This window comes from Tupaia chinensis, unplaced genomic scaffold (assembly GCF_000334495.1).
Source record: "Tupaia chinensis unplaced genomic scaffold, TupChi_1.0 Scaffold000384_1, whole genome shotgun sequence".
NCBI lineage: Eukaryota > Metazoa > Chordata > Mammalia > Scandentia > Tupaiidae > Tupaia > Tupaia belangeri.
The window spans coordinates 2,171,623-2,193,652 of record NW_006159886.1 but is presented as its reverse complement, the minus strand read 5'-3'; the positions used below and the strand labels follow the sequence as shown (position 1 = coordinate 2,193,652).

At 47.3% G+C, this 22,030-nt stretch overlaps 1 protein-coding gene across 2 annotated transcripts in view; it reads right to left on the bottom strand.

Annotated features, from left to right (window-relative positions):
* The window catches only part of JAKMIP1 (janus kinase and microtubule interacting protein 1), a 133,806-nt gene that overhangs the window by 30,102 nt on the left and 81,674 nt on the right, over positions 1 to 22,030 (bottom strand). For both annotated transcript variants that reach the window (XM_006153660.2, XM_027773870.1), the window contains exons 3-5: positions 19,197 to 19,691; positions 5,722 to 5,931; positions 4,738 to 4,857 (exon numbers count right to left, since the gene is read on the bottom strand). In XM_006153660.2, coding sequence (XP_006153722.1) covers positions 4,738 to 4,857; positions 5,722 to 5,931; positions 19,197 to 19,691 — 825 coding nt within the window. The remainder of the gene's footprint in view (positions 1 to 4,737; positions 4,858 to 5,721; positions 5,932 to 19,196; positions 19,692 to 22,030) is intronic.

Sequence of the window (22,030 nt, the reverse complement as noted above, 5' to 3'; positions counted from 1 at the left end):
GCCGAATGGGGAGTCGTGGGAGAAAGCGGGGGCCTTGGCCAGCATGACTTGAGGTAGGCTGGAGAACTCAGCCACTGGAGCTTTGAAGTAGAGTCTGTACTCAGATCTGCCTGGTAGGACGATCTGTTACTTTGGCAGCTATGTGGAGGCCAGGATTGCTGAGCAACCACAGTGGGGAGGACATGGGGGAAAGAGGGGCCTGCACAGTTAGAGCCACCCATGTTTTTCCCTTATGTGCACAGCATCCTCTGCAACACGTGTGTTTTCTACCTGCGTGACGGTAATGACCGCGTTCAGGTCCCCAGCCTCAGTTTCTTCATCTATAGCAAGGAAATAACGAGCGTACCTGCCACATGGACTTGCCGTGAGAATTAAACACAGGTGAAAGCTTTGTAGGGTTATTTCAATGGACAAAAATTAGAAACAATTTTTTTCGTTTAATTTTATGGGGTTTTTTTCTTTTTTTAAGTTTCCGTGGGGCACATGCATTCACCAGAGAGAAAGAGAGACAGGATAAGTGAGAAAGCAAACCACTGGGTACAGGACTCGAACTGTGGTCGGTCATGTGAGAGTCCAGCTCCTTAACCACCACGTCATGTGCTGGCCCCAGCACAGTATCTGTCAATAACATGACAACTGCAGAAACAGCCACATTATTATCAAATACTCACCATAAGCCTGAATATCTTTCCTCCCATTCTTCATTTAATCCCCTCATTTAACTCTAAGAGGAGGTATCATCCTTATACCCATTTTATAGACAAAGAACCTGGGCCCAAAGAGGTGAGGCACTGTGCTCAAGGCCATAAAGAAAATGCTAGAACGAAGATCAAACACAAAGGGCTGACTCTAGACCCCTGCTGTTAGTCACCAGGCTGAAAACCTTAAGGTGACATACGCTGATGGTATCTATTAAAATATAAACTGTAAGGCCAGCAGATGGCGTCGCAGTTACATTGCTGGACTCCCACATGGCTGACAGGTTTGAGTCCCAGACCCGGTGGCTTAAAACTCATGCCGGGCGCTTGTTCATGCCTGCCCAAGATCCCAGGAGGAGAATAGAGGAGAAGGGGTTGCAGGTGGCCACCCCCTACCGTGGGGATGATTTCTCACTTTCCTTCTCACTGTCTCTGTCTCTTTCTGTCTTTCTGGTGTGCACACATGCCCTAAGGCAAAAACCTCTTAAATATGTATGTGTATATATATATATATATATATGTACATATATATATTTATACACATACACATACATATGCACATACACATACATACATATATGCAGTTTATAAACTACACCAGGCCAACAGGTGGTGTGGTGGTTAAGGTACTGAACTCCCACATGGCCGACCACCATTCGAGTCTCAGACCTGGTGGCTTGCTTTTTCACTCTCTCTCTCTCTCTGGTCAAATAAAATAATAATGATGATGATAATAAATAGAATTAAATAATTCCAAAAATATTAAAATATAAACTGCACCATGTGACTCATACATTTTACTTCTAGATATCTAGCCCACAGAAATAAAGTCTCAAGTATATAAAGTCAGATATGTATCTTCTATCCAGCATTGTTATAGCAAAGAAATCAAATTACCTAAACATCCACCGTTAAGGGACTGACTGAATAAACCATAGTATACCCACATAATGGAGTCACGCAGCTGTTAAAAAGACAAAATAGCGAGGCCGGCAGGTGCCATGGTAGTTAAGGCGCTGGACCAACCATGGTTTGAGTCTCAGACCTGGTGGCTTGCTTATTCCCTCTCTAGTCAAAACTTTAAAAAATAATAATAAATGAATGAATTAATAAAATAAATAAAACATTTATTTCAAAATTATTTATTTAAATTAAATTATTTATTTCTTATTTATTTATTTATTTATCTTGGAGAGGTTTTTGCTATAGGGCACATGCACTTGCCAGAAAGAGAGAAACAGAGAGAAGGAAAGTGAGAAATCACGCCCCAGGAGGGATGGGCCCACCGCAATCCCTTCTCCTCCTTGAGATCTTGGGCATGCACGCACACACACAGGCATGAGTTTAAGCCACCAAGTCCGGGACTTAAACCGTGGTCGACTGCGTGGGAGTTCAGAGACATAGCCATTATGCTAACTGCTGGTCCCTAAATTATTTATTTAAAAATAAATAATTATTTTTAAAAAGAATTTAAAAATTTTAAAAGGCAAAATAAGATATTTATAGATTCATGGGAAGTGTTATAAGTAACAAATTAAGTGAAAATGAAAATTGCAGATTGTAGGGGGAAAAACATTTTGGAACTGTAAAAGTTTCCTGGCAGGTATCAATGTGCTTATATAAACACTAAAAACTTGTAAGAACTACAGCAAAAGTTATTTGTACTTTTAAGATAAAAGCACTGGCAAACTTGCTGATTTCCATGTTGAACTACTTCAGCGTAGTCTGAATTGTGTGAAACAACCTGTTTGTCTTTGTTTTTGTTTTAGGATTTTGCCATAGGGTGTTCATTTGTTCTCTCTCATGAGAGAGAGAGACATAGAGAAAGTGAGAAATCATTCCCAAGAGGGGATGGCCATGCCACAATCTCTTCTGCTCTTGGGATTTTGGGCACGCATGCACATCTGCCCAGAGTAAGTTTCAAGACACCAGGTTCAGGATTCGAACTGCAGTCAGTCATGTAGGAGTCCATCACCTTAAACACCATGCCACCTGCTGGCCCTATGATTTTTTTTTTCCCAATCCACGTAGTAAACTATTATGGAGTTCATGAGTACGGTGTTTTTGGTTCACACATATTCAAGGGAAAAGTAGAGAATAGCACTAGGTATAAAGTCTCATAAAATACACCTTTATAAATACTGAAAGAAAATTAATCTATTTTGATCCTGCTCAAATTGTGAGGAGGTGATACTTATTAACACTTCCTCATCACCTATTTTTTTTTCAAATAGTCTATAGATACACTCTCCTTTATAATAAGAACTAGCATAATCGTAATGAGGAGGCCTTGTCAGGAACTATATAACCCGGCCACCACTACAGGAAAACTGATTGGGGCCCTACTGCGGGGGTGCAGGCAGAAGTGTGCCGACCTCCATGCTGGGAGCCACTGACCACTGGCGTGGACCCACGTGGAGCTGCAACACACCAGGCGTGCGTGTGCCTAAGACCGTGACTAGCTGGACGGTCAGGAGGCAGTCAGCCTGAGGAGACCCTGTCGAGGGCCCTTCTGTCTCTTGCACACTCTCTCTCACATTCTTTTTTTTTTGGAGAGATTTTCACTGTAGGGCGCGTGCGCTCGCCAGACAGACAGAGACATAGAGACAGAAAGCGAGAAATCACCCCCCAGGGGGGATGGTCACGCCGCAATCCCTTTTCCTCCATTCTCCTCTCGGGATCTTGGGGACGCACGCACACGCGCCCGGCGTGAGTTTTAAGCCACCAGATCTGGGACACGACCCGCGGTCGACTACGTGGGAGTCCAGCGACATAGCCATTACGCTAACTGCTGGTTCCCTCTCTCACATTCTTTTATGAAAGAAATAAAATAAACTTTAAAAATGTGTTTTTAATTAGTTTAGCTGTTTATCCTGCAAATTTAAATGTATTTATGAAATTGCTATTTTTACCAGAGATTTATTTATCAGCCAGAAGTTCATGTTCATTATTTTTAAAATTAGAAGTGTATAAAGTAAATAAAGAAGCAAAAAATAAAAATTACCCATGATCACACCACATAAAAGAACAATTCAAGGGCCGGCTAGGAGGTTTAGCCCAAACTGTGCTGAGCTCTGTGGAAGACCAAGGGTTTGGTTTCCCATCCACACCGGGCATGGATCAACGGCCCCAACCATCCGGAAAGGGCTGGGGAGTGAGGGCCTTGCAGCGTGAGACCCTGAAGGGGTGCTGACCTTTCTTCCTCTGTCTCTTACTGTCTCTCACACTCATGAAAGAAACAAACATGTTTAAATTTTTCAAAATGTTTAAAGTTGTGGGGCTAGCAGATGGTGTGGGTTTAATTAAGGCACTGGATTCTCACATGGCCAACCATGATTTGAGTCTCAGACCCAGTGGCTTAAAAATCATACAGGGCACATATGTGCGTGTGCCCCAAATCTCAAGAGGAGGATGGAGAAGAAGGAGATGCGGTATGCCCATCCCCCGGGGGTGACTTCTCACTCTCCTTTTTCTGACTCTCTCTCCCTGGCGAGCACATGTGCTCTATGGCAAAACCCTAGGGGGAAAATGTTTAAAGGTCCTTTTAAAAAAATAATAACTTCCAATATCCAGGATGATGACAATGTACTTTTGTTATATAAACTGTTTCTGTTCCATCTATTGCAAACACATTTCCATGGCAATTAAATATGGCCCATGTCATCAGTCTTAATGACAGTATAATTCATTGCATAAACATCCCATAATTACTCTGGCGACACTTAGTACTGAACAACTGGGGGTTTGTTCACGTTGCTTCTGTTTGCTACCACACACACCACTGCAACGGGCATCCCCTCCACAGCTTCCCTGAACTCTACTTGTTGGCTGAGGGTAAACTCCTGCAGCAACAAAAGGCAGTAATGGATTTCTTCCAAGAACACGTATTAGGTTTGTTTTTTTCTTCATCAAAAAAGAATGAGAAAGAAAAAAACCCAGCAGGCCTCTGCATGAACTTTCGCTTTCGAGCGTGCCCTGTGGCCCCGGGCCCCTTCCCTGCACCCTGCACGGCGCCATCTGTCTCCGGGGGGCTGATTACCAGTTCATTCCTCTCGTCTGCCAAGAGGGTATTTCTGTCTTCCAGCTTCCGTATCACTGAATTCAGTTCAGCAATTTTTAGTTGAAATCGCCTCACATCTCGCTCATCCATATGTTGGTCCTAAAAAAAAGTCAAGATACAAGTGTACTTTCAGCATTCCGAGGAGCGCTCCGACGATTCGAAGCTCAGCACGGCCTTCGCGAGACGTTCACGAGGTAAGAGGTGAGATTCTTACTAAGGGGGCCGGACGGCACACCGCAAGGTGGGGCACACCTCAAGCCTCTATGCACTTGTGGGAAGTACTCAGACGTAGAGCCTTCCACGGCTCCCAAACATCTAAATACAGGGCATTAGGAAAGGCATGATGAATTTTTCTATGCAAAAAAAAAGTGACTTTCCAGACAACCCAGGACATGGCCCAGGGCACCTTGTGACCCAGTCCCCACCCATGCCTGCCTCCCTTCCAGAGGCCCGTCACACTCCACCTGGGGCTCCCAGGACAGGCCAGGACATTCCCCACGGCAGACACTGAAAGTCCGCACCTAACAGTGCCTAGCGCACTGCATCCCTAACAGCCTCTCACACACTGAAAGAACAAATGAACAAGCACAGAGCCCTCACGCCGACACCCTCACACCTGCCCCAGCCACCGGCTAAGCTGACTGCACCACCTCCTGCTGGGCTTTCTCTGGGTACCCTGCCCTGATGTCTCCGTCCTCTCTCCAGCTGAGCTCCAAGGCCATGGCCAAGTCAGCTGGCTCTTCATCTCTACATTCTCCGTCTAGCACTGGGCCTGGCACGTGGTGAATGCTCGCCAACTTGGAAAAAAAGGGATATGGAGGGAGAGAAGACGGATGAGCAGGAGAGTGGGTGGAAATGGGGAGGGTCAGAGTGTGGGAGGGTGGCCAGGAGAGCAGCAGCAGGGAGGATGAGAGGCGGCCGGCCCTGGAGGCGCCAATGCCCGCATGAGCCACTGGCTCTCACCTGGCCGCCCATGAGCTCCGCCATGTCCCCAATGCCTGGCGGGAGCTCCCTCTTTGGACTGCTGTGGTACCGCTCTGCCTCTTTGACCTGGACCAGCTGCTCGTCCAAAGCCTCCTTCTGGAGAAGCAGCTTCTGGGTGTGACCAGCCTGCACGCCAAGTTCCTTCTCCAAGGCCAGGATCACACGGTCTTTTCCTTTGATCTCATCCATCTGAAAAAGAGAAAGGACAAGCAGTCAATCACAGGGGCGTGAGCAGGGGGATCTCTCCTGTGCTTTGGGCCTTAGGTCCAGGGAAAGATGAAGCCAGTTCAGGGCAGCAGCAGCCCTAGTCCTCGACCCAGGCCCTGTCACTCTTACTCCCCTTGGGGACAGACGAAACAGAGTGATGGGTTCAAGGACTGTGAGGGGGCTTCAAACAGTTCATGGAAGACGGAACTAAAGTATGAGTTTATTTCCGTGTAGAAAAATGTTTGAAATTCATGCCGTGTTTTTATAACACACATTTTCCATGAACTGTTTGAAGATCCTTTGTACATATTCAATCTGCTATTGCTATAGTTTGAATACGTCCTCCCCAAATTCATGAGTTAAAATTGGGTGAGCCATTGTGAAGGCATTAACAGGACAGGAACTGAATCCAGCTAACTGTGGGATTAAGAGGCGGAACCTCTGAGAGGCGTTAAGGATCTCATAAGGGCATCGGGTGACGCCCCACTAGAATACAGGTGGGTTTAAAGGAGAGGGCGTGAGACAGACACGGACAAGCCCTGCTCTGCTCCACCGTGTCACCCACCAGCAAGAAGACCCTTTCAGATGTGACCCCTGGACCTTGCACCTACAGACCGTGAGCTGAATAAACTTCTAGCTCTGTAAGTTACCAATTTGGGTAATTCTGCTATTAGCAACAGAACTAATGAGAAAAAGTATCATTTAAATTTATCTATGTTCACATCTCTTCCTTAATGAAAGGAAGTAACATCCTGACCCTACAGACCCCTCCCAATGCTCCACCTTGCCCCCTCCCCAGCTCAGCTTCTTTGCAGGGTTGGCTGTCTCCCATCTCCACCTCCCACTCTCTCATCAACCCTCTCCGTCTGGCCACAGCCCTACGCCCTCACCAGACAGCTCTGGTTAAGGTTGCTGTGCCCTTCCGGCCATCGAATCCACTGGGTGGCTTTATGTTCTCCCACTCTTGACCTCTTACCAGCATCGGACACTGTCATCCACTCTCTGTTTCAAGAGCTTTTCTTCTCCCTGTCTCCCTTCCTCTCCCTCCCTCTCCCTCCCTCCATGATGACTTCTCCATTTCTCTCTCTTTTTTTTTAAGAATTTTATTTAAATTTATTTATTTATTTAACTTTTTATTTATTTATTTTAATTTGACCAGAGAGAGACAGAGTGAGAGGAAGAGAAAGAGAGAGAGAGAGAGAGAAAGTGAGAAAGCAAGCTACCAGGTCTGAGACTCGAACCATGGCCAGCCATGTGGGAGTCCAACGCCCTTAACCACCACGGCCCCTGCTGGCCCCCATTTCTGTCTTTTTCTCAGGCTTATCTTGCTCTGGCTGCCACTGAAGCCTGCATTCCCAAGGGTCGAGCCTCTTCTGCCTTGTGTCTTTTCCCTAGGCGCCGATTCTTCTCACACGGCATTAACCTTCTACACAAGCAGACAGTTCTTCAGATACCCCAGTCCTGACTTCTCTCTGAGCTCCAAAATTCTAGAACCAACTGGTCGCTTGATATTTCTGCACGGATCTCCAAGAGACCTCAGCCTCTCCATGTGCAGATCTGAACTCAAGTCCCAGCTCGCCCCCCAGCCCAGCCTTCCCCGGCCTTCCCTTGGACAGTGCCAGACGGTGGACACAGCTGAAACACAGCAGGCCAGGTGCCATGGGGAACCACTCCAGGAGAAGTTTACAGAGGAGCTTCAGCCCGTAAGTTATAACTTCCAGTTTTCCAGACACTAACCCAGTAAGAATCTGCCCAAAAAGGACTCTGTACTGGACTGAATAGAAAACCCCTAAGTCTGTGTTCTTCCTGGAAGCTCAGAATGTGTGACCTTACTTGGAAGTCTGGTTGTTTTCGATGCAATTGGTTAAGGGTAAGCCATTCCAGAGTAGCGGGTCCCTATGACTGGGGTCCTTATCAGAGAGGAGAGACTCCTGGACACAGAGGGGAAGGCCATGTGAAGACGAAGACAGGCTGGAGTGACGCAGCCACAGGCAACGGAGCTCAAGGCCTGCCAGTGAGGTCTTTCAGGAGCTGGAAGTAGCAAAGGGGCATCCTCTAGAGTCTTCAGAGGGAGCAGGTCCTGCCGACACCTTGATTTCAGACGTCTAAGACTCTAACGTTGCGTAATCAATTTCTGCTCTTTGGAGCTACCCAATCGGCCACGCTTTGTTACAGAGTCCCGGGAAACTACGATGTGCATTTAAAGGGAAGCTATTTCTTAGCACTGGAGGTTCATTAATTGACAAAAATCACACTATCTGCAGCTACAGAGATTTTTCTTGTCACCCTGGGGTTTGAGAACAGGCTCTTTTTGAAATGAGGTATACAAAAAAGTTCTGCAAGGAATGCTAATGCCTTAGTAAGGGTGGCACTGACAAAATGCCCACGAGAGTCTGCACGATCTAATGTCTGACATTACTCACCCAGCACACACCTGAGTGCCCAGCAGGAGCATGGACCACCTTGAGTGCTCAGCGGGAGGTAAAGCCACCGGGCACTGCCCATCTCAGCACAGCAGGAAGGGTGTTGTGCCTGGAGCAGGAAGCTATGCCTGTGTGTGACTTTCAGTGAGTCACTTAACCTCTCTCCACACCAGGCTCGAGTGTCCACCCAAAAGGACAGTAAGGACTGATGGGGACTGCAGAGACAAGCAAGCTGGTCAGGAGCATGGCCACTGGACCCCGACCGTCTGGGTTCCGTCCTAGACTACTTACTGGCTATGGCCCCCATCTAGTTACCTGATTTCTTCTCATGCCTCGGCTTCCTCCTCTGTGACATGGGGACAGTAACAGTAGGTGACTCACAGGAGTACTGTGAGGATTACACACAGTAACACACAGTACTGCACAGCAGGCATCGTGGAAACGTCAGCTCTGATGACCATGGTTACGTGGCACACAGTAGGTCTCGATAAACAGGTACTGTTCTTCCTAAACTCCTCACATTTAGGTATTCAGACACTGCGTATATTAACAAGTAAATGTCACAGTGGTTTGAACTGTGGTCCCCCACAAATGGCCCTGGTACCCGTGAATATGACCTTCCTGGGGAAAAGCGTTTTTGCAGATGCAATTAAGTGAAGGATGTTGAGATGAGGAGCCCCTCCTATATTAACCAGCTAGAGCCGAAATCCAATGACAGATGTCCTTAGAAGAAGACGGACAGATAAGGAGAAACACAGAGGAGGCCATGTGAAGACAGAAACAGAGACTGGAGTGAGGCAGCCCCACACCAAGGAACACCTGGAGTGACCAGAAGCTGGAAGACACAGGAAGGATCCCCCTCCGAAGCCTTGGGACAAAGTGCAGTCATGCAGAGCCTTGCCTTAGGGCTTCTGGTCTCCAGAACCGCAGAGAGTAAGTTCCTGCTGGCTTAAGCCATTACACTGAGGATCATCTTTTAAGGCAGCCACAGGGAACTAGTTCAGAGTTCTCAGCACACTCACACTGTGTGTCAAGACAATTCAATCTGACACCCTCACTTCTAAGTCACGCACCTTCATTCAGACACAGGCTGCCAGGGCGGGGAGTACAGGTTACAAGTCCTGTTCTGGAGGCAGATGGGAGTCTGTCCAAATCCCCACCCCTTCTACTGTGTGACCTCAGGCTGGTTGGGCCACCTCCCTGACTCAGCTTCTGACTCCATAACATGGACACTCTAAGAAAACTAGAGCCTGCCCTGTTGAATTGTCAGGGGGCTCTGGGGTCAGCCATGGAAGAAGTTAGCACAGAGCCTGGCAGATTACAGGCATGCGAACGACACTAGCTGTCACCATTAACCTCTTTGAGCTCCTAGTTGACACCGGCTATCTTATTTTAAACGCAGACCACCTCAAACTGAAATAAAATGAGATTATACAGGGAGGGAAGTGGCACCCCACATTTCAGACTGGGCGGTATTCAAGCTGAGTGCCACAGCTCTATCCAGCTCTTTGAGGTTCCTTTCTTTGCAAGCCCAAAGGATGCATTACACACTCACACACACTCACTCACACTCACACACACATACACACCCTAGATCCCCGGGAGAGGGTGCCTGGTGCAGTTTCTCCTACGCAGCCTCAGAACGTGCCCACTGCTCCCCCTAGTGATGATCCACCAGCATCTACCTGCTTTGGCCAAATCCAAAACCCGGGAGTCTCACAATTCCAAATAGACAGGAGCACCCACTGCTGAGAAAAAGCTGGAAGGATGTGGAAAACACTGACAATGTAGAAATGTAGAGGCCAACCAAGAGGCAGTAAGAGTTTACGTGGAAGGAGTTCATTCATTTAAGTCACTCAAACTGCTTTAGTTAATTCAACAGATACAGAGTGAGAACCATCTATGGGTACAGGGGAAGATCAATGAGCAGAACACCAGACTGCCCGCCCTGGGGCTTCCATTCTAGTGGGAGAGGGAGGCAATGAACGAATAAATAGACGAGCCCAGTAGGAGGTTAGAGAGTGGTCAGTGCTAGAAAACAAGGAAAGCAGGGGAACTGGTAGTGACAGCGGGGGTGTTAACTGGGGCAAGGTAGGGTTCTAGTTGCCATGTTAAGATGAGATCTTCCTGTATTAACCAGGTGACGCGTAAATTCAATGACAAATGGATCCCAGCTGCCCACTTCCTGATCTGCACTGGTGCCCAGAAGTGGAGCCCTGGCTCCACACCACACCACACCACACCACAAGCAGAACATCTCCAGAATCCCAAACTTTCAACCTAGAGGAGCAGCCACTCCCCATTATCTCAGTGAGAGCAGAGGGCTTGCGCCCCGATAGCCATGAAAAATATTTCCTGGGATTCTCAGCCAGAGAGATGACATCCAGGAATGCATGGGCAATGCAGAATACATTCTGGAGCCAATATTTTCTAGATTGCTACCTTTCCAGAGCCAGAGTTTTGAGGTTCCAGAGGTTAAGAGACTGGCTGGGTTCACCCAGCTAACGGCAGGCATTCCAGCTATTTGTTGACTTTAAATCTGGCTCCTAGGGGACTAGCAGGTGGCATCATGGTTAAGGCTCTGGACACTCCCACATGGCCGGCCCTGGTATCTGTTCTGTACCTGGTGGCTTGCTTTCTCACTTTCCTTCTCTCTCTCTCTCTCTCTCTCTCTGTGTGTGTGTGTGTGTGTGTGTCTTTCTCTGATCAAATTAAAATAAATGAATGACTAAAGAGAATTAAATAATTCTTTTTTAAAAGTATCTGGCTCCAGGGGCCGGCAAGTAGCATGGTTGTTAAAGGTGCTGGACTCCCACATGGCCAACCATGGTTCAAGTCTCGGACCTGGTGGTTTGCTTTCTCACTTCCTCTCTCTCTCTCTCTCTGCCTCTCTCTGATCAAACTGGAAAATAATAATGATAATAATAATAAATAAAGTTAAATAAAATAATTCTTTTTTTAAAAAAAGTATCTAGCTCCAAGGCTGAACTCTTAGCAATCTTTTTTTTTTTCTTTTTCTTCTACTTCTTCTTTTTCTTTTTTCTTTTTTTTTTTTTTAATTTTGCCAGAGGGCGTGTGTATTAGCTGAAGACAAGAGGGGAGGGGTGGTGAGAAAGCACCCTACCCCCATGGTGAATGGTCATGCTGCAATCCCTTCTGCATTTCTCACTCCTTTCAGGATTTTGGCCACACGCGCACATGCACCCAGTGTGTTTTTTAAGTTCCAGGGTCTGTGTGTCAAACTGTGCAGTCAAACATGTGGGACCCAGCCACCATGAACACCACACCACAGGTTGGGCCAGCTCTTAGCAATCTTATCCCCGGCCCTCCTTCCCCTAATGAAGTGGAAATCACTGACATAGAGCCTCCTGAACTTCCCTGAGACACATCACCTGGGTACGAGGGCCATCCCTGTTTCCTCCCTTGAGTCCATGTCCCCTTCTCCCACTCCCAGTCTCAGCAAGTGGGTTAGGAGAGCAGCGAGACAGAAACTATTCCAAGTTTCAGGGCAATCACTGATAGGTTCATGCCGCCCACATTCCCCAGCCCCTAACAATAAGGGGTTCAGAGATGGATATGTGACCCACTTAGAGTTAGTGGCCTGAAGAGCATGACTGTGGAGCCTCCTGCTTTTCCTCAGAAGCTAAGAGAATGACCCTGGACTGTGTGGTGAAAGGATGTGGGGGGTGTCAGCACAATGTGGGAACTCCAAAATGACGCAGCACCAGGTAGAGTCGAGTCCGAGAATCCTGGATGCCGGGTGACATCAGTGTACCTGAAGCTGCGCCTGAAGCCAACCCTACAATTTCAGTTATAAGAGCCAACAGACTCATGTTTGAGCTTTGAGGTGAAATTTCTGTCACTTGCAACCAAAATAATCCTACTTGACAGTGTTCAGGAGAGACGTTGAACTCGATGGGAGAGCTAGGACCTGGTGGTTTGCTTTCTCACTTCCTCTCTCTCTCTCTCTCTGCCTCTCTCTGATCAAACTGGAAAATAATAATGATAATAATAATAAATAAAGTTAAATAAAATAATTCTTTTTTTAAAAAAAGTATCTAGCTCCTAGGCTGAACTCTTAGCAATCTTTTTTTTTTCTTTTTCTTCTACTTCTTCTTTTTCTTTTTTCTTTTTTTTTTTTTAATTTTGCCAGAGGGCGTGTGTATTAGCTGAAGACAAGAGGGGAGGGGTGGTGAGAAAGCACCCTACCCCCATGGTGAATGGTCATGCTGCAATCCCTTCTGCATTTCTCACTCCTTTCAGGATTTTGGCCACACGCGCACATGCACCCAGTGTGTTTTTTAAGTTCCAGGGTCTGTGTGTCAAACTGTGCAGTCAAACATGTGGGACCCAGCCACCATGAACACCACACCACAGGTTGGGCCAGCTCTTAGCAATCTTATCCCCGGCCCTCCTTCCCCTAATGAAGTGGAAATCACTGACATAGAGCCTCCTGAACTTCCCTGAGACACATCACCTGGGTACGAGGGCCATCCCTGTTTCCTCCCTTGAGTCCATGTCCCCTTCTCCCACTCCCAGTCTCAGCAAGTGGGTTAGGAGAGCAGCGAGACAGAAACTATTCCAAGTTTCAGGGCAATCACTGATAGGTTCATGCCGCCCACATTCCCCAGCCCCTAACAATAAGGGGTTCAGAGATGGATATGTGACCCACTTAGAGTTAGTGGCCTGAAGAGCATGACTGTGGAGCCTCCTGCTTTTCCTCAGAAGCTAAGAGAATGACCCTGGACTGTGTGGTGAAAGGATGTGGGGGGTGTCAGCACAATGTGGGAACTCCAAAATGACGCAGCACCAGGTAGAGTCGAGTCCGAGAATCCTGGATGCCGGGTGACATCAGTGTACCTGAAGCTGCGCCTGAAGCCAACCCTACAATTTCAGTTATAAGAGCCAACAGACTCATGTTTGAGCTTTGAGGTGAAATTTCTGTCACTTGCAACCAAAATAATCCTACTTGACAGTGTTCAGGAGAGACGTTGAACTCGATGGGAGAGCTATTACTTCTCTCTCACCTGCCAGGGTGAGCAAGGTACAACATGTGTGCTTACTTAAGAAGACCCTCAAAATAGATATCATTTACCTCACTTCACACACAAACTTGAAGTCCAAGAGGTGACCGCCTATACTCCAGTTACCACAGAACCATGGCTCAGAACCAGATCAGCCTCTCCACATCCTCCCCATCTTCCCTGACCCCTGGGACCAGGAACTGGTCACTTCTTAGCAGTCAGGCCTGCAGGGCATGCATTTCTGTGAAAGCTGTATTTACTGGCTACCAATAAGAGCTATCTCCAGAATCCCAAACTCTCAACCTAGAGGAGCACCAGTTCCCCATTATCTCAGTGAGAGCAGAGGGCACTGACTTGCAAATAATCTTACAAATTCTACTCTACTGAAAAGCTTGGGGAATCAAAGACTCATGCAAAGGCTGTTACCCCAATATCTGTTCTCACTCTCCTTCCTGGTGCCTGCAGTGGGGTAAAGACTACCCCCCCCCCAATGTCATTTTTACCAAAAGAGGAGCACCAGTTCCCCATTATCTCAGTGAGAGCAGAGGGCACTGACTTGCAAATAATCTTACAAATTCTACTCTACTGAAAAGCTTGGGGAATCAAAGACTCATGCAAAGGCTGTTACCCCAATATCTGTTCTCACTCTCCTTCCTGGTGCCTGCAGTGGGGTAAAGACTACCCCCCCCCAATGTCATGTCTACCAGAAAGTCAGAATGCAACCTGACTTGGATATAGGGTCTTTGTGATGAAGACATCTACCAATAGGTATCCTCGTGTGAAAAGGACAGGACACAGACACACAGGGAGGTCACATGAAGACAGAGATTGAAGTGATACAGCTGCAACCCAAGGAAGGCCAAGGACGGCTGGCCGTCAATAGGAAGAGGCGGGAGAGCTCTTCCTCTAGTGCCTTCTGAGGGAATATGGCTTTGTTGACACCAAGACTTCAACCTTCTGGCCCCTAGAACTGCAAAGGGATAAATTTCTATGGTCTTAAGTCATGATTCTTTTTGTGTTGGTAGCCCCAGTACAGTAATACAACACCTTACTGGGAGGTGTGAGGGAACTGCAGTGCACTCAGTAAACAGAGCACCCTTCCAACCCGCCCCCACCCCCCCCAACAGCTCTGTGCACAAGTGGTGAGTAAGTCTTGGCCAAAGAGGTGGAAGTGGAAGAGTATAGGATTTCCCAATAGAAAATGCTCTTCTTCACCTGCTCTTCTACTGCCAACCTGGGATGAAGAAGTAAAGACTGATGTTCCATGGGGATGGAGGGCCGTGAGGATTAGGGCCCCATCCATCCAGATTCCCTTCTGAGGAGCACTGGGAGATGCCTGTGGCCCACACAATTCTATGAGTCCCAGAGAGTGCCGACTGCCAGCCTTCACACCTTGTGAGAGAATAAGATGCCCAGCCTCTCAGCCTCTGTGCATCAGAGCAGCCAGACTGATCCTTACTGCTCTAAGAAATGAGTCCAAGAACCAGAGTGCTGCTGGCCCACACTGACCACCCTGCCTTTTCTTCAGACTTTTCTTAGCAGGCACACTAGCATGGCAATGGAAATATGGAGGCCTCTTACATTTCTGATCCAGTGCAGCTGACAAAGACAGGAAGCAGGCAGGCCACCTCCCCGACACATTGCCAGGGGCGGTGGATTTGCCTGAGGAGTGGCATGTATTGGATAGGGGGAACAGCAGAAATGCACACTTATTCTTTCCATTCCTTCTATGTGGGTCATTTTAAGTGAAAACGATCCACACACCGAGATATCTGAATTGGGATTTTTTTTTTGGGGGGGGCACTGAAATGGAAACAGAGACTTTATGATATAGAATTCTGAATAAAATCCATTTTATTTATATTTTTTCTTTATTCATGATAGAGTCTGTGCATATGCACGTGAGAATGATAGAGTAAGAGTGAGAGAGAGATGACTGCCCTCCATAGGGTCTTGAACACTCACAGGAGTGTGCAGCGAGTCTCGGACGGATTGGGTTGGGATTTAAACCATGGTCGCTGTGTGTGTCCAGCTTCTCTTGGAGTTAGCACATTGTCACTGTGCCGTACAGCCAGCCCCCTTACTGCATTTTAAACTAAGCTCAAGCAGTCTCTGATGTAATTACACGGGATACCCCCCCCTTTATTTCTCTGAAATATTAATGGTTTATATGTCTCCTATCACAGAAACTGTAAACTGCTGCTGGACCTTAAAGCTCATTAATTCTCATAACTCTGGAGCAGAAAGTGATTATCCCCATTTTATAGATGACATCTTGTTTTGGCCTGATCTAGGGTGGAAGATCCTCAACATTTAATCATTATGTACATTGTCAATAGGTTTTTGATAGAGTTATCAGGTTAGAAAAATTCTATTCTATTCTTGGTTTGCTGAGAATATCTATCAACAAGTTTAAATTTATAAAATGTTTTTTCTACAATATATCTACTATAATGATCAAATGGGATTTTTCCTCCTTTATTATATTAATATATTGAATTACATTCACCAATTTTAGGATATTAAACTAATCTTTGTAATCCTAAAATAAATCCAATTTGGTCATGACTTACTAGCCTTTCTACATAATGCTGGCTCTGAATTGTCAATATCTTATTATATTCTTGTATCTACGTTCAAAAGAGATCACCCAAATATTCTTTTCTTATAATACATTGGTTTTGAAATCAGAGTTATGCTGACTTCATAAACGAGTTAAAATATGTTCCTATTTCACTGTTTTCTGGATGAATTTAGCTAGAATTAGTTGGATTTTTTTCCTTAAATTTTTTTTCTTTACTTGAAGCCAACTGGTCTAAGCTTTCCTTTGTGAGAGAATTATTAATTACAGATTGCATTTCTTCACAGCTATAGGACTACTTAAACTTTTTATTTCTTATTGTGTCAGTTTTGATATGCTATGCTTAAGGAATATGTCAATTTAATCTAAGTTTCATTTCAAGTTTATTGATATATGCTGTCTACATTGCTTTTAATGATTGTAGGAGCTGTGGTATTTCTCCTTTCATATTTTTTATATTGGTGACTTACAGTATCTTTGTCCCATCTGTGGGACAGTTTATCAATTTTTAAAAGTTTATCTTATGAGAACAAGGAGAGATCGTCTCACCTCTCCTGTGGTGTGCTTACAGTCTCACATCACAGACCCACCCACCTTCAGCCATATAGACAGCCAGAATCAAAGACATGCCTGCAGACACACCCAGTACATTCAGGCCAACCTGGGAGCCAAACCTGGGGCCTCCCGTTTGGCTCCCAAATCACGCAGTAGTGCCCTACCACCTGCACTGCCACATCTTGGGTCTCAGTTTATCCATTTTCATTAACTTCTGGATATGTCATTTCCTTTATTGATCTTATTTCAGCAATTCCTGTGTTTATGATTTCTTTCACTCTACTTTCTTAGAGTTTAATTTGCTCTTCTTTTCCTTTCTTTTTACGATAGAAGCTTGGGTTTGATTTCTAGCGTATGCTATTTTTATTTAAAATATGTTTTGCTTTGCTCTAAGGACTGATCTAATGACAGCCCACAAATTTTGAAATGAGTCTTTCTCTTTTTTTTTCTTTTTTCAATTTTCCAGAGGGTGCATGTGCTCCAGAGAGAGACAGAAAGCAAGCAAGAAAGCACCCCATGTGGGGCACGGTCATGTCACAATTCCTTCTCCATTTCTCCCTCCTTTGGGGATTTAGGGTACACACATACACACGCCCAGCATGTTTCTGAAGCTGCTGGGTCCAGGACTTGAACTTGAATGGCCATGTGGGATCCAACTATTTTAACCACCAGAACACAGGCCGGCCAAAAATGTAGTCTCTTGATAAAATGTGTCATGTCTCCTTGAAAACAATAGTATTTTACAATTGCCAGCATATGGTATTCTGTCAGTTTAGTTCAAACTGGTTAATGTACTGTTTAAATCTTTATTCTTTTTTTTTTTAGAATAACAAAACATATTTCAGTAAAACATAATATTTACATAAGTTTCCAGGCAAGCTGTACAAAATGGTCACAAGCTTCTTTTGAATGAACGAACTTGAGAAATCATCTCCCCCCAACAAGGGATAATCACGCTGCAATCCCTTCCCCTCAATTTTTCTCTCAGAATTCTGGGTACATGCGTGCACACACACACACACACACACACACACACACACACATGCCTGGCTTGACTTTCAAGTCACCAGGTCTGCGGTCGGCCATGTTGGAATCTAGTGTCTTAACCACCCACCACACCAACCTGCTGGCCCAAGATCACTTACCTTTCAAAATATTTAAACATATTCTTCCCAACGTATCCACATTAGCAGGATAAATTTTGGTCATGAACATATTTTAGGGGTTTCCATTGGGTATTCTTCTGGAAGGAATAATTCAAGTTTAAAAGTCCCTCCCTCAAAGGGAGAATCCTGGGGCCAGCAGTGACCACATGAACATAATGGGTGCTGCCCTCATCTGGTCTGTTTAATGCCAGGAACCGGTTCTACCAGCAACGTTGGGCTTCCTTGATGATCTTGCGGGGCAGCCCGGCCATCTGTCAAATCCCGAATTCAGCGTCTGTTCTCGTCCCCAGCTCAGCACGCCTCACTCATTTATGTTTCCATATGCTTGCTGATAGACGGTGATCATCTCTAACTATGACTGGGAATGTGACTAATTCTCCTCTTACTTTTGACCATTTTTCCTTCTACACATGTTGGAGTTCTGTTAATAAATGCACTCCTATTGAATCAACCCCTTTCTTATTAAGAATTGTCCCCACTTGTCTTATTATTATTTCTTGCCCTAAAGTCTTGGACATTAATACAGCCAGACTAGCTTTGCTTTTAGTTAGTGTTTGTGTGGTGTTTCTTCCCATTCTCTTATCGTCAATCTAACTCTGTCCTCATAATCAAGACAGATCTCTAGTAAATATCACTGTTATTTAACCTAGTCTGAGACTCTTAGCTGACTCGGCTTTGGCACCCTGCACCACACAGGGTCAAAGGCTGATGACCATCTCAAGGGGCATGTCGGTGTCTGTTGCAGGCCCCCTCTCTAGTGACTTTGTTAGCTAAGACTGGTAAGGATGTCACTTGTCTTTTGACCCCAGCGCCCTGGTCTCCCACATCACCGCAGTGCTCGGTGGATAGTCTGGAGCTAGCTGGCCTAGTCTGGGGACTCCTCTGAGCTCTGTTCTTTCACGCCAACCCTGAAAGTCGTTGCTCTGACACCTGGGGGAGTCTCTTCGCTCAGGAGAGCCTAACCCTCAGCCCATTCCCAGAACCTGCAAATGCACCCAGGAAACAAAGTGTCTGGGATTGTTAGCTTGCTAGAAGGGCTCTTTCCCCTTCCCTTTGGAATTGTAGTCCATCTAGACCCCATGGCTTCCACAGCTCTCCAACAGCTTTACCAATGGGATCTCTGCCATTAGTGTTTTCTCTTAGTTGTTACAGCACGATAGCTGACCTGTCCTGACCACTACACCTTACCCAGTCTAAGTCTGCTTGTCCCTCATTAAATAAATGAATAAATAGATGTCCAGCACTTTGATAAGCAATTACAGTCCCTTCTGACAACGCGGTACCTTCATTAACCTCATTTCACTGAGTGGTCTGATGACCAGCCAAGACCACGCACCAAGTGAGATGAGGCCTGCAGCGCAGCACCTCCCTACTAGCACCTATAAAGGCTGAGCGTGGCTGGAACCCCAGGGCCTCTTACAAGGCCTGGAGCACTGCGTTTAGTGTATCCTGCAGGAAGGTAAGACTGTGTGCATGAGGCGGGGCGGGGAGCACGTACCAGCCTGCGGATGTCGCGCTCACACTCGCGCTTGATTCGGTGCACCTCATCCTGGTGTGCCTGGTAGGCTGCGCGCAGGTCGGCTGCCTTGGTCTTGTCGGCCTGCATGCAGTTGCTGAGTGCCTCCTCAGCCTGCTTGCGAGCCGACTTGAGCTCCAGGATCTCCTGCTGCAGCCGAAGGCGCTCGCCATCGAAGGCCCGGCGCGCCTCCTCGCGGGCGTCCGCCAGCAGCGCTGTCTTGACCTTGTCCGCAGCGCCATCGCGCAGCACGTTGAGCGTGGCCTGCAGCCGCTGCAGTTCACTCTCCTTGATCTTGGCGGTGCGCGCAGCCTCCTGCTCGTGCTGCCGGATGAGCACCTCGCGCAGCGCCTGCAGCTCCTTGGTCTTCTCCTCATGCAGCTTGGCTTTAAGCTCGGAGATGTAGGCCGTGTGCCGCCGCTGCTCCTGCTCGCGCTCCAACTTGGCCTCCTGCAGCCTCTCGCGCAGTTTGCCCACCTGCAGCCAAGAGAGTCGGTCAGGCTCAGAGCTGGGGCTCCAGTCCCCGCACTCCATCAGTCTCCTCCCCTCCACCAGCCACCCCAGGAGTCCTGACCCTCCTCCTCTGCCTCACCTCTAACAGAATCTTTCCTATTATTTTCCTGAAGGCTTTTTTTGTTTTTGTTTTTTTGGGGATTTTTTGGTGTTTTTTTTTTTAGAGATATTTTTGCTATAGGGAGCATGGGCTCAACAGACACAAAGTGAAAACTCACCCCCCCTCCCAGGGGGATGGCCATGCCGCAATCCCTTCTCCTCCATTCTCCTCTCAGGATTTTGGGCACGCACGCACATGTGCCCAGTTTGAGTTTCAAGCTGCCAGGTCCAGGACTCAAACGACGCTCAGCCACGTGGGAGTCTAGTGACATAACCATTACCACCATCCACTGGTCCCTACCTTCCTGAATTTTTTCCTGGAAGTGGAAAAACACCTGAAGTTGTTGGAGAGGAAGGTCAAGCTGTTGATATTCCTTCCTACTTGTAGATTACAAGGAAGGACAATTTATCAAAAGCAAAACACACCCAGCAGAAATCATCTCTCACCAAGGCTGAAAATGTTTCAAACCAGCAACACATTTCCAGTGCCCCACGTATGGGCCTCTGGAGTCAGAGGAGACAGACCAGGTGGAAGGGGAAGGGAGGGGAGGGAGTAGCACTGTCGGGTCAGGGGGCTCAGAAGAATCTCCCACCTTAACTTCCGACAACACTAGGAAGGAGATAACTCTGTTTTGTCACAGGATACCAAGGCTCAAAGATGGCTCCAGTGACCCGCCCAGGGGCCCGTGTGCTCTGCCGATGCCAGCCTCCAGCCCCATCTGAGTCTAATGAGCAAATGATACAAAACATTTGTAAAAGGTGCCCAGGGAGTAGTTTCTTAAAGGACTCTGTAATGCTTTATCAGACCCTTTCTTTATTCTTTTTATCTTTTTTGGAGATGTTTTTGCTATAGGGAGCATGCGCTCGCCAGAAAGACAGAGAGAGACAGAGTGACAAAAAGTGAGAAATCACCCCCCAGGGGGGATGGCCACGCCACAATCCCTTCTCCATTCTCCTCTCGGGATCTTGGGCACGCACACACATGTGCCCGGCATGAGTTAAAGCCACCGGGTCCGGGACTTGAACCACAGTCGACTACATGGGAGTCCAGCAACACAGCCATTATGCCAACTGCTGGTCCCTTTTCATTTCAAATACCATGAAATACACATGTTCCACTGGACCCTTTACAGCCCATTTGTTCCCTAAATAGCACCAGTCTCTGGCTGCCAAGCTGCTTCAGAGAAAACAGCAACCTTTCCCTCCAGGCCACACAGTTCATAGCATACGAACATGTTAACATGACGTGTTTCAGTGTCACCTGGGTTTGATAAATTCTTACTTAGAACTTCACAGGAAAAAGCAAATAAAAGCAACTCGGGCAAAAGTACACAAGGCCGACGTGTACTTTCATATCACAGGTTCACAAGCAGGCCGGCGTGGGCTGGCTGCTGTGAGACCGAGCAGATGACCGGCTGGTGAGTGGGGCGGGGACCGGAAGCTGCACGGCCAGCTGTGGTCTGTGTCCCGACCACTGCCCTCTGCCCGCAGTCTCCCAGACCCCGGCCTCTCCTGCACTGGCTTGGGACCCCTGCCTGGTGCCTGGGATACCCCGAGTGCCGTGGGAACACCACCTGTGTCTCTGGAGAGCAGAATCCTTGCGAGCCGGCTCCCGAGCTCTCTCCGAAGCCTTCTCGGGCCCTCTTGCCCTGCACTGTTTCCTGAAATCTGCGATGTGACGTGCAAGTGCTGCTGTCCCTGCCGGCTCCCGAGCATCTCTTACCCACCCACCTGGAGGGCAGGGGTGATGCTGAGTTACCTGCAGACCAGTCACCCCGCTCAGGGAGCGGACATGCACGCAGGGTCACTGAACGTGTCTGATGTGTTCAACTGGGATCCTTTGCTACCTTAATGCTTTAATGAGGCAAAGATGATTATTAAGAGAACACATCAAAAACTGAAATGCAATTGTAAAGTACATTTATGTTTTTCTATCAGCCAGTAAACACGTTGCCGAGAACGGAATTCTGAGAACAGAAATTCTATCAGTGGCCAGATGCGTACAGTCCTGCAGAGGAAGCCACGAGGGTGGCTGGCCTGAGAAAATGGGCAGCCAGGACCCGTCCGTATGGAAATGTCCACACATCCCAGACGCAGGGTGGCAGCCTGGTGACAGGGAGGCACAGGCTGGGGTTCGCACAGGCCCGCCTTTCAACCCCGCACCACCACTTACGATGGTGCTGCCTGGTGTTTGGGCTGAACCG